At 30.3% G+C, this 17,371-nt stretch overlaps 3 protein-coding genes across 3 annotated transcripts; 1 reads left to right on the top strand and 2 right to left on the bottom strand.

Moving 5' to 3' along the window:
• Positions 1 to 208: 208 nt before the first annotated feature.
• LOC100786365 (F-box/FBD/LRR-repeat protein At3g14710) lies at positions 209 to 3,401 on the bottom strand. The gene is made up of 3 exons (XM_014765868.2): positions 2,236 to 3,401; positions 1,471 to 1,614; positions 209 to 1,340 (listed from the first exon to the last, which is right to left on the bottom strand). Exons 1-3 carry the CDS (start codon positions 3,304 to 3,306, stop codon positions 1,050 to 1,052), a joined length of 1,506 nt encoding a protein of 501 aa, XP_014621354.1. The 5' UTR covers positions 3,307 to 3,401; the 3' UTR covers positions 209 to 1,049.
• Positions 3,402 to 7,686: 4,285 nt separating this feature from the next.
• LOC100785310 (FBD domain-containing protein) lies at positions 7,687 to 11,014 on the bottom strand. The gene is given in 5 exon segments (XM_041008390.1): positions 7,687 to 8,088; positions 8,207 to 8,350; positions 9,589 to 9,908; positions 9,911 to 10,536; positions 10,884 to 11,014. Coding segments are annotated over 4 exon segments (1,368 nt in total). The 5' UTR covers positions 10,524 to 10,536; positions 10,884 to 11,014; the 3' UTR covers positions 7,687 to 7,797.
• A 4,272-nt stretch (positions 11,015 to 15,286) lies between these two features.
• LOC100784246 (probable purine permease 11) lies at positions 15,287 to 16,426 on the top strand. The gene has a single exon (XM_014765897.3). It carries the CDS (start codon positions 15,431 to 15,433, stop codon positions 16,424 to 16,426), a length of 996 nt encoding a protein of 331 aa, XP_014621383.1. The 5' UTR covers positions 15,287 to 15,430.
• Positions 16,427 to 17,371: the final 945 nt, after the last annotated feature.

Genomic DNA, 17,371 nt, shown 5'->3' with positions numbered 1-17,371 from the left:
TCCAGATTGCTATGGAAAACCTTTCATCATGTAGAGGTGCAAGTGATGCACGAATTTGGTACCGAGTATCGGATATTATACGATACGAATATGATACGACGATACGTAATTTTTTTAAAATATAGAATACGATACATTTAGGATATGTATTAAAAAAATTAAAATCAGTAATATATTTATTAAACATTAATAAAAATAAGATGGAAATTGCAAATAACTATGATCCAAAAATCTGGAAAGATTAATTAAATCATCAAATATACTTAAGGAAAAATTATATCTTGGTCTTATCAGATATATAAAAAATTGTATCGGGACGATTTTTCCTTTTTGAATTGGTCTAAGACTAGATACGTGTGAGATACGTATTCAAGGCGTATCCGAGCGTATCGATATCGGATACGTATCCGATATTGGTACATTGGCCAAAACAGAATATTCGTGCTTCAGAATGTATACTCATCGTCTGCATAATCACTCACATCCTCTCTAGCTTCAAGCCCTTTGAGAACTGGGAAGCTAATGACCCATGCACTGTTCTGGGATGAATCATAATGACAACTTGTTAAACAAAGAAACTTTGGATACTTCAATTGGCAAGGTGAAGAAGCACTCTGTTTCCAAAACAGAACAAACTATCATTAAATTGTACACCATAGTTTGAATCCCTCTCATTAACATTCTAAAAAAATTAGCAACCAATATTTGTCTATAAAAATAAAATAAAATTAGACACCATTGATATATGCCCAAAAATAAATCTACATTTTTGCTACAGGATTGACCAAGATGCGTTCATGTAATCTGCTAATAATCATGTCATCTACTCCAACCACTGTTTGCACTGTAGGAAGCTGTTTTGTTACATCATCCGAAGTTGGAGCATTTAAATCAATGACTAGGAAAAGCACTTGATACACGATTTGTCACAGTGCTCAATAATTAAATAGAATAGCACACAATGAAATAATGATTCCCCCTTACGTAGAAACAATATTTTTTTGCAATGCTTGTAGTGAAGAGACTAAGGATAGATAACAGTTGTGGCTTCAGGAACCGTTGACATGAGAAAATTCAATCATGACAAAGCTGGAACGCTTTGGAAAAGAGAGTATCTGCTCCTTAACTTTCTCCATGTCAATATCTGAATACTGCAGCCAAAATGCTGTGCTTAAAGTCATTCTTTCCAAGACTGTTGCATTTGCCATCACGAATTTCGCCAGAAGAAGTTCATGCTCATGCACATTAAATCCTTTAAACTGAAAAACTTTGAGGCTAGACAAAAAGCATTGAGGCACTGATGCAGATGTCAACATATCTTCATTTAAGTCAAATACTCCCTGAAATATTTTTTATTTTGTGTAAAATGAGTCATCCATCATTTGTATTATTATATATATGACTAACAGACACATAAACAAGAACTTTAATTGAATTTCAGTGAACCAAAAGCAATAGTTCAAAACTTACATTTTGTAATATAAGAGTATTAAGCATGGGAGAATTGTGGAGTAGGTTCAACAGAGCTTCACCGGTAACCTCATTCAGTAGCAGATAAGTCAACTTTCCAAAAACTGGTAGATGGGTGAAAATATCAGCAGCATGCACTAAAACCTGAGGCAAGGAAAAAATTGTTCAAATTCTCAATATCATCATTTTTTTCTGTTTTTCCTTTTTTTTTTTCTATTGAAAGATTAAAACTAGTTAGGATATAGGTACGTGGCAGGTAGAACGTCGAGCAATTGAGGTTTTCTGGATGTTACCGGCATTTGAACCTAGTCCTTTATGAAATTGTCTTAAGACAATTACCATACAAACCAAGAATACCGTGTCTAGTAATTAACGTTAAATTGTTTGGATATTATGTCAACACATTTTTCACAAAGCAAAAACTTATATTTAAATTGTATAATCTTAATTAACCATAAATAATATAAGAAAATATATCATTGAATAATCTAAATTAAAAATAACCTTTTAAGAGTGTACTGTATAAAAAAATTTACAAACTTGCACAGGAGTCAAACGTGGCAGTATTGATCTTGCCGCAGCCACGACCTTCCTTACATTTGAGGAACTCTCCTTTAAAATTATCGTTATTTTATACTAAATTAACACGTATTGCAATCTCATCATAAAACATGTTAGGCAACAACAGGAAAATAACCATTCCACATTTCCACTCATCTCTCTGCAAATTTCCATTATCATATCATGAAAACAAATTAAGCATACCTTGTACAATAGTAATTTCAATTGTTCCACTTCACAGATTTGTGTGAGAAGCTTATGTACTTGAAACCCAAGTCTTCTCATGCTTTCCTTTCTATCTTCATCAATGACAATCACTACAGAAGCAGTGCGAATTAATAATGTATTTAATAGAATGATTTCCTGTTCAAGATCACCCTTATAAGAGAAATCTGTTAGATGGGGAGAGAAAATCTTGATGGAAGATTTGCATGATTCATTTGATAGGGAGTTCCACATTGCTATGGAAAACCTTTCAAGTAGAGGTACTTGGATACAAAGATTCTGCTTAGTTGACCACTCACATCCTTTAGCTTCAAACACTTTGAGAATTGGGAAGCTAAGAACTAGATCTTTTGAATAAGTGGAGGATTCATGATCACTCACTAACTTGATCCCCGAAAGGCCAAGAGTTTGAAGGTTTGGGAGACATGCAAAGATTGGAACACTAAGAGTGCATCTCATTTGAAGCACCAATTGTACTAAAGAGTTGCAACTAAAGAGGGTATGCGAAGGAAAGAAGATTTTATTAGCATATTGAATTTCAAGCCTTTGGACTCCTCTTTCCAATATAGAAGAGATCCATGCACTGACCTGGGATGACTCATAATGAAAACATGTTAAACAAAGAGAGAAACTTTGGATGCTTAAATTGGCAAGGTGAAGAAGCATTGTGTTTACAAAATACTCATATTGTTCCTTCTGCATCTTCTTCCCAGAACAAATTAGCACACCATCATTCAACTTTAGGTTGGTGATGGATGTCCAAACATCAATCCACCTTGTTGATAACACGCTTGTTTGGACTGCCTCCATCGTTGGAAGGAAAGACAAGATATGACCAAGAATGCTGTCATGTATTTGGCTTATTATGTCTTTTGCTCCATACTTGAGCTGTTTTGTTGTACCATGCATTGTTGCAGCATTTGAATCCATTCCTACTACAAAGAACCTGGTACGTACACGATTTGTGACAATGTTAAACAATTTAATTTTGGATAAAACAAAATGTCTATACCGTATAGAATCATAACTTAAAGCGTGCAAGTGCAACATTTAATATACAATGCAAAGTAACAAGTCTAAAGGACATGTCTGAAAATATAAGCCTGAAAGATTAAGAGAGTTACTCAATTTCTGGGTTGACAAATTTGAATATACGGCTCCTACGTAATTTTGTAGTTAAAATCAACTATCCAATCATCAATATATATAGTTAAAGGAAATAAAGTACCTACTGTTAACTACCTCAGCAAAGATGTCAAAAAGCATGAATATTGGATTGGCAATCGTACCCAAGTGGACGCATTTGGATTATATTTATTAAGTGTTCTAGAAACAGAGTTGATAAGAATGAGATTAACAAAGTCATTAGGCAGATTTCCATGTGATATAAATTCACTGTAATATATTTTTTATACCGAGTTGCTTAATGTCGTTATGCAGAGGCAGATGTTAGTTTTAGGCGAGGGGCCATGCACTTGATTTTTTTATAAAAAAAACATAGTTTAGTATCTATGTTTGATCTATGTAATTTTTTTTTTTACACAGCCAAAAGTAACTACTGGTTGATTTTTAAGAAAATTGATATAAAAATAAATAATCTTAACATACATGTGAGTTTATGATTAAATAATAATATTTTTTACGTTATTAGTACATATACTATTTTTTGTTGAAATTATTTATATCTTTACTTATTATTTAATGATAATATTTTTATGATATTCTTTAAAATTATTTATTTCTAAATTATTAATGAATTTAAGTCATTCAAATAATTAAACAATTTTAATTTGTAGTTATTCAGTCATTTAAAGAACATAGAAGGCTGTTTTTAATTATTCTCTTTATTATTCTTATTATTACAGAAAATTTTAAAAATACCTTAAAATGTGTGTGGCTCATTTTTAATAGGATCGAAATATATACAGAGAATATATAAGTGTGTAAAATAAAGTTATTATTTAATTTTATTATGAAAAATTGAAGTCTTACATAAGTTAGGTATAATATTAAGATTGAATATAAAGGAGAAGATAACTTTCTTTCTATTAATTAATTTTTAAGGTTAAATTAAGTTAAAATTCACATTAAGATGATATTAAAATTTTTTCTTTTTTTATCCGTAAGAATTGAACATAATACCAACTCATATCATGTTCAACCAATTGATAATATATAAAAATATATTTTAAATTTATTAAAAGTGATAGGTCAGAGATAATATTAAAATAAAATATATAAATAAATAATAACTCTTATCTTATGAATTAATTTTTTTGTGAGATAGACTTAAAAAAAAGTATAAGAAATTTCTTTATGAATATCTCTTTAAAAAAAAACTAGTATTAGAAAAGATAGGCAGTCCCTCGTAACACCCAGTGAAAACAATGAGCTTGGGCAGTTTTTTTTGTTTACTTTTGGATAAATTAAGATGAATTTGGACAATTTAGGGAGAGCCACCCGGCACAGAGCATCAACTACAGGTAAAGTGAAAATTTCAATTAACAAAAGCCACCATTACTTGTTTGATTCATGCTTTGTTTCAGTAGAAGACACTCCAGCAGCCTGTCAGCCACCGCTTGACGTTGAATTGAATTGACATTATACAACGGATGATGGACCCTATTCTAAGACGCTGAGTGGACAAACCTGATGCATCAAAAATGAATTATACTAAATTTAGTTAAAAGAAGAAACAAAAAACATCAATTTGGTCTCTAAAATAATACTTTTTATGAATAATTCTTAAACTAAATAAATTATATAACTAAATTTTCAAGTATTAAAAATTACATTAAGTAATTTTTTAAAATATTTTAAAAAAAATAATTAGTCTATAAGTAAAATATATCAATATAAGAATCAAAATTGATAAATATTTAGTCATTTTGATATTTTAATGATTAAATATATAATTTTATTACTTGAGGTAATAAATTAATAGTTTCCTCTATTTACTTTTGAACCCCTACCGAAATGAACGTGGCAATTTAATCCACTTTTAATCCCAAACTAGTACGTTCTTCACCTATACAGTTGTATGGTGGCTTTGTTTCAGAGGAAAAGCAAATAATGATTTCACACTTAAAAAGTGCATTTAGTTGGGGAAAAATTTATGTTTTCCGTTAATCATAGATTATAATTTGTAGTTTCTTATGTTTGATATCAATTTAAAAAAATTACATTTCTAAAAAGAGATATTTTCTTAAAATATTTTTAATTAGTTTCCCATAAAAACTTTCTCATGGGTGAAAATCTTACTTTTTGGAATAATTTTTCTTTTAATATAATAAAAAATATTACCTTATTCTTTTATTAAGTTATTTAATATGATAAAAATATTATATAACTTTTTGATTCATAAAAAATTTATCTTAAAATTCTAATAATTAATCAAACAAATTTTTTTATTTCCAAAAAACATGACTTTTAGGATTTATGATTTCCAAAAATCATGATTTTCGGATATGAAAAAATTTCTCCCTTACCAAATATTCCTTTAATGCTTGATTTGATCTTCACAGGACTACAAAAATAGAACATTAAGGTTGAATCAAAGTAGTTGTATGTCAAAGAATTGTGTTACGTTTGACCTATTTTAGTGAATCTAAATTTCTAAATTCTAATTCACAAGCTGATTGTTTTGAATTTGGGTAAAATACAAAGGATGAACATAAAGGAATTAGAATCCTTAACTACTCTTATCATCATACTTAATATCTTTTAGAAAAGTAGGTACATATTGTTAACAAAAATAATACTAATAAATTCTTTTAAATTATTCTCAATTATATAGTTCATACTTGTACAATATCTAAATCCTTCTTATCTTGGTATATATTTGATTTGTTCCAGTGTCATTCTTGCTGGAAGTCTACCAAGAGTCACTCATTTTTCATGTCTTGTACACGAGTGATTACTCCATGCCCTCCTTAACATCTGTTGCTTAGGTTTTTGAGTAGTCTTTGGACCCTCCAAAGTTCTTTTTTTAAGAGGAACTTGAGTCAATTTCACTAAAAGAGGAAGCATTGCCAAGTTAATCCTTATAATAAAACTCAATTTTAGTAGTCATTGGAAACAATGTTGACATTCCAACCTATACGAAGGAACAAGCCACAAAACTTTGTGGATAAACATCTAAGAAACACAAGGACTCATCTGACGTTAAGGACGTAGACAATCCTATGGAAAGCAAACACCTGAGGCACTAATAGTGAATAAGACATTCTTTGTGAAAAAGTGATGATCAATGCAACTAAAATAAATAATGGATACACCAAGCTCCAAGTAACAATAATTAGATTCTTAACTTCAATTTCGAAGAAGAAATCTATTAGTTCATTAGGGATTCATCTACACCAAAGTGTTCCAGCCATCACTTGAGAAGTTTTACGTTAGGATCTTTCATAATATCATGGAGAATATCTATTTTAATAGGATTCTCTTTGAGACTAGTTTTCATTCAAAGATGAAATCATCATGAGACCTCATAAGATCAGAGTACAGATAAAAGGATTGAAAGGACAATAATCATGCAATCTGTAAAGTCACATGTACTGGGGGCAGGCAAGATTGTGAAATCCAAAAAGATGTCTTCACCAAATTCCCCTAGACACAAAGATTAAATTCCTTCTTCTAAATAATGTCCTATTAGTTTTCCAAGATAGTAAAAATATGTGTTTCCCTCCTTTGTATCTGAACCACCCTTTTTCAAGTCAAGTTGAAGGATCTAATTTCTAGATGTGTGTTTCTTTCTTTCTATCATAGTTTTACTTCGTATCCTTGTAAAATTCAGTAGGTTTATTCTAAAGTTTTTTTGTGTTAATTTGAAGGCCAAAACTGCAAGTAAGGGAAGACTAGTCAATGATATTTTACTCGGGAGATGATGGAATCAAGAAACAAAGTAACCCCAAAGAAGGGTAACTTGAATCATATCCATTAAAAGAATAAGACGACAAAGAACTGATAGGAAGGCAAAGATTTAGTTTGAGATTGTTTTTACATTTTGTCCACAATAAGCGAAATTCTTCTTGTTGAGAAGGATTGTAACATCATAATTTTTTTAAATTTGTGATTAAGTAATTAACAATAATTAATAAATAAAATAAAATTTTCATCCAAGTGAAAATTTAATTAAATAATATGTTATTTTTTGCATGACTTTCAATAGAGACTTTTGCTGAAACTAAGATTGCGTTGCAACTAGCAGTATAAGACTTCGTAAGCAAATAGTTAAATAGCCTGAGAAATTAATTATAATTAATAGAAATCAATTATATTTTTTTTTACTGGAAAATCAATTAAAATTAGGCCTTTGAGAAATTCTGAAAAATCTCAAGGCGGCGATGATTAAAATATTTTTTATTATAATATGAAATTCATCGCTTAACAAACAAAACTTTCCTAAAGTGGATAAGATTTTATCTGTCATTACGAGAATAATTTTGTAGCTATCCAAATTTATTTTTAGGTGTCATCTACACTTAAAAAATTAATTAACATAATTCTCCATGCTAGTCATAATTTAATTACTCACTCTCTTCAGTAACTGTTAACATTAGAACATTGTATCATGACAAAGTTGGAACACTTCGGAAAAGAGAGTATTTGCTCCTTGACTTTCTCCATGTCAATATCAGAATACCGCAGCCAAAAAGCAGAACATATAGTCATTTGCTCCAACATTGCTGCATTTGCCATCACAAATTTCACCAAAAGAAGCTCAAGCTCATGCACATTAAATTCTTTAAACTGAAAAACTTTAAGGCTAGACAAAAAGCACTGAGGCACTGGTGCAGAAGCCAAGACATCTTTGTTTGATTCAGATACCCCCTGAAACATTTTTTAGTGTGTGTACAATCAGTCATCCACCATTTGTATTTTATGCCAAAGAGTTCATAAACAAGCACTTAGAATTTCTGTGAACCAAAAGAAAGAGTCTAAAACTTACATTTTGTAAAACAAGAGTATTAAGAATTGGGGAATTGTGAAGTATGTTCAACAAAGCTTCACCAGTAACCTCATTTAATTGTAGGCATGTCAACCTTCCAAAAGCAGGTGGATGGGTGAAACTATCTCTGGCATGCATTAAAACCTGTACGGACCAAGAAAAACTTGATCAAATTTTCTTAATTCATTGCGTGTAAGGCAGGTTGGTTAGATTATTGAAGTGTGTAACTAAAACTTGATAGGACAGTTCAACAAAAAAATACACAACATGAAAAACTATCTATCTCATAAAACGTGCAATACAGAGGTCATAAGAGAAATGTTGTCTTTTCATGATATATTTTTATTACAGTATTTTATAAAAGATATGAAATAAAATTATATATTTAATATTTTTAAAATATAAAAGAATATGTAATACTTTTTATTTAATATGTAAAAAAAATATTAATAAAATTAGAAAAAAAGTACTTAAATTTATTTTATATCAATCACTTTCGCAAGGAAAAAGCATACATAAGTTAATTAGTTGTCCTTGAAAGATGGAGAGTTTCTTCCAAAAAAAAAGATGGATAGTTAGGTAAGAAGCGTGCGCAAAGCTCCGCCACTTTATTTATACTTACCACTGACTAACTCCCAAGTTTTTTTTTTATATATAGTCTACAACATAGTTTGTATTATAATATTTTAAGAGGAAATCCTGTTTGGTGATCTAAAGTTATATCTATCACTATTTCAAACGTTTTAGTTATCAAATCAGTTACTAAAAAAAATTGCCATCACTTTGGTTCTCTAAAATTTTTGTCACTGAATTAATCTTTCAAAAAAATAATTTTTTTACCAAATTAATTTTTAAAAGATTTTTTTTGTCGCCACTTTATTCCTCTTGAAATATTTAATTTGGTGAAATATAAGATCTTTTGTCTAACACTAAATTAGTAAATTAAACCTTCAAGGATTTCTTTTTCTCATCACTTTAGTCCTATAAAAGGAATAAAAAAAATGATATTTAAGATTTCTAAGAGATTAATATAGTGACAAATTAAGCTTTTCAAAGACCAATTTAGTGGCAAAATGTTTACAGGATTAATACGGTAATTATATAGGACTAATACAATGACTTAATTTTTTAAAAAACTAATGATGTATCATCCTTATAACTTAAGTGGCCAAAATGATTTTTTTAAAAAAAGTTATAAGGGAAAAGCTAACAATCTAAATATTTTTCTCTATAGCATAGCAGGTACCTCTTTCTGCAGTTGAAATCCATTTCCAGACACATGATTCTTATCATAAAAATGTTATTTATGCAATCACAGGCAAATAACTATTTCACACATCTCTGCAAAATTCCTATTCACATATAATGAAATCAAAGCATACCTTGTAAAACAATAGTTTCAATTGCTCCACTTCACGGATTTGTGCAAGAAGATTATGCACTTTAAACCCAACATTTTCCATTCTGTCCTTGTTGTCCTCATCAATAACAACCACAACATATACACTACGAATTGATGAATTCAACAGAATCACATGTTGCTCAAGATCACCCTCGTAAGAGAAATCTGTTAGATTAGGGGCAAAAATCTTGATGGCAGATTTATGTGATTCATTTGATAGAGACCCCCAGATTGCTATGGAAAACTTTTCAAGTAGAGGTGCTTTCATACTAATGTTCTGCTTAGTTAACCACTCACATAAACTGGGAAGTTAAGAATTAGATCTTCTGAATAATTGAAGGATTCACTCACTAACCTGACCCCAGAAATGCTAAGGTTTTGAAGATTTGGGAGAGAAGAAAAGATTGGAACACTAATAGTACATTTCATTTGAAGCACCAATTGTACTAGAGAGATGCAACTAAAGAGTGTATGGGAAGGAAAGTGGACATCATCAGCATACTGAATATGAAGATTATGGACACCCCTTTCAAAGATAGAGGAGATCCATGCACTTATCAAGCTTGAATCATACTGATAGCATGTCAAACAAAGAGAGAAATTTTGGATGCTTGAATTGGCAAGGTGAAGAAGCACCATGTTCACAAAACACACAAACTGTTCCTTTTGCATCTTTTTCCCCAAAGAGTGGAAACTATCAATTAACTGTAGGCCAGTGATGGATTTCTAAGCATCAATCCACCTTTTTGATAACACACTAGTGTGGACTGCTTCCATTGTTGGAAGGAAAGACAGAATGTGGCCAAGAATGCTTTCATGCAACTTGCTAATTATGTCTTCCCCATCAACAGCAGTTTCCTCAGTGGGAAACATTTTTGCTGTTTCATTCTTCTGAGTTGCAATAATTGAATTCATGACTTAGAATCACCTAGTGCACAATGTGTCAAGTTTTCACAAATTGTCTAAATATGAATAATTACAAGGAAATAACACAGATTTATGTACAATTTTTATCATAACTTCAAGCATTCAGAGTAGATGTTTAATTAACATATCAGTAGAGAGACAGAGGAATAAAACTATTGAGCAAATTTTCCCATTCTGGCTTATCTTTAGAATGTGTAAGAAACAGAAGGGTGTATGAGGTGAGATTTAACATATCGTTTGAATTTCCAGGAGCTTACTGCAAACTTTTTCACAATTGAAAAGAAAAAACATACTTCTTGAAGAGAAGAACATGCAATTTGAAGTAGATGAAGAAGACTTAAGACTCACCTTAAAGAAGAAAGGTTAGAGCATTCCAGAAAGTCTGGACTGAGAATAAAATAAAATGAAAACTATTACTTTAAGGTAGAAATAAATGCAACATCCATCTAGCTAAATTTGCTTCTGTAAACCACAAATACATTCTATAAACAAAGAGCTAGCACATCTCTTATACCTTTCTTTCTTTCTTTCGTCTTTTTCTAAATTATATTCACTGGTCCACTTTTTCTTTTCCTCCCCCTTTCATCCTATTTTTTTAACCGAAAATATCTCTCTTATTCTTTCTAACTTTCAATTGCCTTAATTGGATCTTAACTTTCCACACTTCAACCATGAAAAATGTCCATAGACACTTAAATCATAACGGATAAATAGAAAGAGGAATACAGATATAACCTGACAAGAAAAGATAATAAATATTTATAAGACATTTGAAATATAAAAATATTTAGGATATGACTAACTAATATCTTTCTTCAAGGTATTGATCAAAGAATTAAAGAAAACAATATTTATTATAAAAAATATAAAAAATAAATATAAAAACAAATAATAAATAGTATAATTTTACCTATTCTAATAAAATAAAATTATTTTTAATTTACTAACCAATGTCTAATACACCCGTTATCATTAACCAAATATTTTGGTATCATTATTCATTATAATTAAAGCTATATTTGGATTTCTGTTGAAAATATGATACATGAATTTTAAGATAAATTTAATGGTCCAGAAACTCAATTTCATAAAAGAAAGGGTTTAAATGTTTTTACAGATCTTATTTTATCTTAATTTGCAACCGTAAAAGAAACATGGAGGAATTCTGTTTCGTTGATATAATGACTCTTAGACTTGTTTAAACCAAGCCCCGACATTGAGCTTGAACTCAATTCTTCCATTTTCATTAAATTTCTAAATCAACGTATACACCCACATCAAGAAAATGCGGACACAATAACTCGACGTGTTAGTAAATTGACCTCGTTCTGATCACGGACGCATTTAAGCCCTTCAAGCTTGTATGGATTGAATATTATGCCGTGAAAAAAGCTATTCTTCCTAGTTTTTACGTTCATTTTAATTGGCCATGCAAAAGGTACGTAGAGCAACGTGCCTTCTAGTCGGTCAAGCAAACTTGCACTTCAACTTATCATTTTTTTTTCTTCTTAAACAACATTTTTATCCTAAAATAAAATAAGGACTTTGTAATTTTATTTTATTTTAAAAAAATATTTTTAAATTTCATATATTTAAAAGAGTTGATGAAGTCAGAGTAATTGATTAGGGAATTTAAAAATCCAGTTTATAAAAAAAATGTGATTATCCCATCGAATTTCTAAAAAAAAACATGACAAATCAATGGGTTATTAATATTATTGGTATGTTGTCAAACGATTTTTTAAATTTTACAAGAAATAAAATAAAGCAAAAATATATAAAGGGGTAAAATTAAAAACACTATATTTATGAAGACCGATTTTTTTTTTTTACTAAACAAGCATGAGTGTATAAAACTCACGTCATTGGTGAGTCTTTTTTTTTTTCTTTCAAATTCTCAATATCATTTAAATATTCAGTATAAACTTTAAAAAGTGGAATTAAGATTTTTGATAAATTTTTTGAATTGGTTATAAAAAAATATGCACAAGCTTCTTGCACAATTCCGTGAAGTGGAGCAATTGAAATTATTGTTTTACAAGGTATGCTTTGATTTCATGCTATGTGGATAAGTATTTGTAGAGAGACGTGTGGAATAATTATTTTCCTGTGCGGTTGCATAACATGTTTTGTTTATTTATTTATGGAAAGCACTATTTGTTACGAAAACATTTGTCATGTAATTGCACGAAGATGGTATAGATCGAATACCGCCACTTTTGATTTCAACAAAATCAATTTTTTTTATATTACATAAATACTTTTTTGTTTTTTCCTACTCCTATATTAATCTTTTTCAATTTTTCAAAATTATACACAGATATTTTTTTATACATTAAACTAAATTTATTAATGTTTAATAAATAGTGTCATGAATTATTTTAAGAAGAGGTTATTATAAGTGTTAAAAATAAAAATATTTATTTAATTTTACTAAATCTCATAAATGACCAGTATAACTCAGTAAGTGTTTAGTTACTTTCATCTTAAGTTTATTTGAAATAAAAAAAATTAGAAATCAATATAAATTTTACATCTCTATTCTTTATTTTAATTCAAATCATTAATTTCATTTCATCTTTTTTTTTTTACTTTCTTTAAATAAAACAATGAATTAGTGGAATCCGTACTATATGGAAGATAGAGGGCCACGTCTAAACACTAGTTGGTTGCACGGAGGTTGTTAGCACGTGAGTGGACAGAGAAGTGCTGCGTTTGTGGTGTAAAGGTTAGGTTGCAACATAAAATGGTAGAAGACTTCTTAGTTCATACGCTCAACAGAGATATTACTTTTACTCATTCGTCTCTTATAATTATTTTATATAAAATAAATAAATAAATAAAAATAGTATTTACGTATAACATATATTAAGTAAAAAAATCATTAATATTTCATTTAAAATAAATTATATAAGAAACATATTTCTACTATTCGATTCAGTCAAGTTTGTTTGGTGATGAATTGTGTAATTTGTTTTTAAAGTTCATGTAGTGAATTTTTTAATGGCATTATTTTAAATTAATTAGTTCAAAATTTAAAAATTAATGAAACAGTTAATATTTTTAAAGAAAAATAAAAAAAATGAAATGAAACTCTTAAAAATATAAAGCAACAAAGTAAAGACTTTTTTATCCTATAAATACAAAAAAAAAATTACACAAATAATGTAAGTTGAAAACTATTTATCTAAAAATACAAAAACCACTCTTCATGATAAGAAATCAATTTACCAAACCAATTTCTTACCTTTAATTTTTTGTTTTTTACATTGAGAAATCGGCCAATTTTTTTTTTCCAATTGTATGTATATTCTCATTCTTTTTCTAATACTATGATTATTAAATTTTATTGAAAATTATCAATTTTAGTTGCTTTCAGTACTAATTAAATGAGATATATGACCCTTTATAATTGATGGTTTTTAATAAATTTCAAGTTAATCATAAGAGTGTTAAAAAAATGTAACATTTCTCATTTTGAATATTTACCACATAAAACAGTAGTCACAATACTGCATGGATTTAGAATAAGCACTACATCTAAATGAAAGTAAATAACTACATATATTTAACAGCATCAACATTAACATAGGCGAAGAGCAGAGTGATATATACAAACTTTGTAACAGGATTTTCTAATTAACTGCACCTTTCTGCATCAATGGTGCCTAACTTTGCGTTTAAACTTTCTGTCCACTACTTCTCAAACGAACAATTCTTGTTTAGAAACATCCTAAAGCCTCCTCTCAAAAAAAAAAAAAACCAAAAAAATCCTAAAGAACAGAAGGTGAGGCAAATACAGCAAGCAGCCAAATTTAAGAAAATAGGATCAGTAAATCCTTATACAAATAGGAGTTATTTAACCAAAACAAGAATAATTATACATATTTTTTATTTAATAATTATTTTGAACCTCTTCTAATTTCATTTCCCCAACTTTGATTGATGCAGAAAAACTAGAGACATGATCTGCAAACCTACGCCATGCACAAATGTCACATAGATGAAGCACCAAGGGTTGATGAGCTCTTTTAATATCATAATTACATAATACAATTTTAGATCAATAATAAAAGAGGTTTCCTTTAGATTTGAATCTGATTCCAATTTGACACCGTCCAAATGGAAACCTACTCCTTGCCGCCTTAAAGGGGAAAAAAAATCCAAACTTCAGATTCCATTGTGAAACTATGTAGACATCTCTATGCTTAAGTAAAAGAATAAACAATTCAAAACTATGAACATAGAAGGTTCAGTTAGCATTTTAAAAATAGGAATTTGAGCAGTAAAGTTTTCTTCCAATTATGGTTATATCCTATAGATTTAGAGGATCGTTTTATTTTACACCAAGTAAGTGCTCAGACAATAGTGATTCATCATTCGCTATACAGATTTCAATGGCGGATAGAGAAATTGAAGCCTCACCACGCTACCATCCAGGTCACTTTTTTCCCTCATCTACTTCAGTAATTTCCTAGGCTCATGGTGCACAAGGCAGAGCATAATGAGCAGTGTTAAAAAAATAAGACATCAATATTTTAATTGCCATCTTTAATATACCATCTTTAATTTTTCTTTCAATTCATGATCTTTTCAATTTTAATTGCTCAATATTTCACTGAATCCAAATTTTCAGAACGCAAGGACTAATAAGGTTGTATTTGTTTAAGCAATGTGTGTGTTTTCTCAAGCAAATTAATGTTATGTGACAAATTAGAAACGATGTTCTATAATTGGGTATTACAGAACATAACCTTGTTGCAGATAATGATGTCAAAGAATCAATTGCAGTAGGTGTTTCAACCACAACCGATGAAGATGAACCATCATCGCTCTTCCAGCTTAGCCGTTGGAGATGGTGGTTTTTAGTAGTAATCAACATAGCCTTACTCTTGATGGGCCAATCTGGTGCAGTCTTGTTGGGGAGATTCTACTTTGACCAAGGTGGAGAAAGTATATGGATGGCAACACTAGTACAAACTATAGCATTCCCAATCCTTTTCTTCCCACTCTTCTTCTTTCCTCACCCCAAAAACCTTTCTAACACCACTCACCTCACCATGCACTCTTATACTCTCACTCTCATCATGGTTTACTTCCTCTTAGGTATCCTCTTAGCTGGAGATAACATGATGTACACAATAGGCCTTCTATATCTTCCAGTGTCTACCTACTCCCTCATTTGTGCATCACAACTTGCTTTCAATGCCATCTTTTCCTTTTTGATCAATGCTGAGAAACTCACCATGTTAATACTTAACTCAGTGATTCTTCTCACCATATCAGCTTCACTTATAGCACTTCATTCTGACTCCTCAGAGGATAACACTAAGAATGTTACAAAGAACAAGCACATGGTTGGTATTTGGTGCACTCTTGGTGCATCAGCAGGGTATGCCCTTTTGTTGTGCCTCATGCAGCTAACATTTGAGAGGGTCTTGAAGAGGGAAACGTTTTCTGTGGTCCTGGAGATGCAAATTTGGACATCTTTTGTTGCTTCATGTGTTTGCATAGTGGGACTTTTTGCCAGTGGGGAAGGGAAGGGCTTGGAGGATGAAATGAGGAGGTTCAAAGCAGGAAGAGAGGTTTACATGTTGACTCTTGTTGGAACTGCTTTGGCTTGGCAGATTTGTTCTGTTGGAGTTGTGGGGCTAATCTATCTGGTGTCTTCTTTGTTCTCCAATGTTATGAGCATGCTGAGTTTGCCACTTGTTCCTGTTGCTGCAGTGCTTCTTTACCGTGAGCAAATGGATGGTGTCAAGATTGTGGCCATGTTGTTGGCCATCTTGGGTTTTAGTTCTTATATTTATCAAAATTATTTGGACGAAAATAAGCCCAAAGAAACAGCAATTCTTGCTATTGACACCCCAGAAACCTCTATTTCTGGATAGATGTGGAATTTGTTTAGTTTTTCCACTACAGATTGGGGTAAGAAGCTAGAAATGAAAATTTGAAATTCTGTTTGATATACAGACTTCTAAGTGTGAATTTTAGTCTTTAACTTCATAAAATAACATTAAGAATTAGTAAATGTCGTTTTGATGGAAGAAGAAAAAAAAGTAAATTGTAAAGTCAATAATTAAAAACACCTACAATCTCAAACATTAAAGTGAGAATTTACTCTTAATTATTTACTGTACTTTATTAAAGTAAAACATTTATGATGAAAGGATACACGATTAAATTAATGTTTACTCGAATTCACAAAATTTCATATTAGAATTTCAAAAAGGGTGTTCTACAAAGTTTTCATTCAGACTACCGACAGGAATCTTGTGTGACCTTAGGTACAAAATATAGAAGCTTTTATTATAATATTGAAACACACAACAAAAGTTCCTAACCAAAGTAATAGTACGAGCTTGCGGAACTCTTGGAAGCTTATACGCCAATCATTTTCACTAGTGCTTACTCCAATGATGTGTATCTCGTCGGGCTTAACGAATTCTGTGGTCACACCTAGATAGAGAGGTATGTTGAAAGTCACACATGACGGATAGCCATGAGAAAAATGAGACATGTTGAAGTCCTACATAGAATAAAGATAGTGCCGAGATAAATTATATAAGCAGGGAGTAATCCTCATCTTACAAGCCGATTTTGTAAGGTTGAGTTAAGTCCAAACCCATTTTCTGACATATAAGTAGAGAGCAATCCTCACCTTACAAGCTGGGAGTGAAGAAAATAGTGACAGCATAGCCATTCACATGATCATTGAATGTTATAAAACTTTTACCTGATATGTAGCACAACCACCATGCCTACTTTTTTCTTTTTCTGTCCTTTTCATCATACTTTTTATGCTTCAATAGCTGGGAACATTCCCATATTATAAT

The sequence above is a fragment of the Glycine max genome, chromosome 13, assembly GCF_000004515.6.
Source record: "Glycine max cultivar Williams 82 chromosome 13, Glycine_max_v4.0, whole genome shotgun sequence".
NCBI classification, from domain to species: domain Eukaryota; kingdom Viridiplantae; phylum Streptophyta; class Magnoliopsida; order Fabales; family Fabaceae; genus Glycine; species Glycine max.
This window is presented reverse-complemented; position numbering and strand designations above follow the sequence as displayed.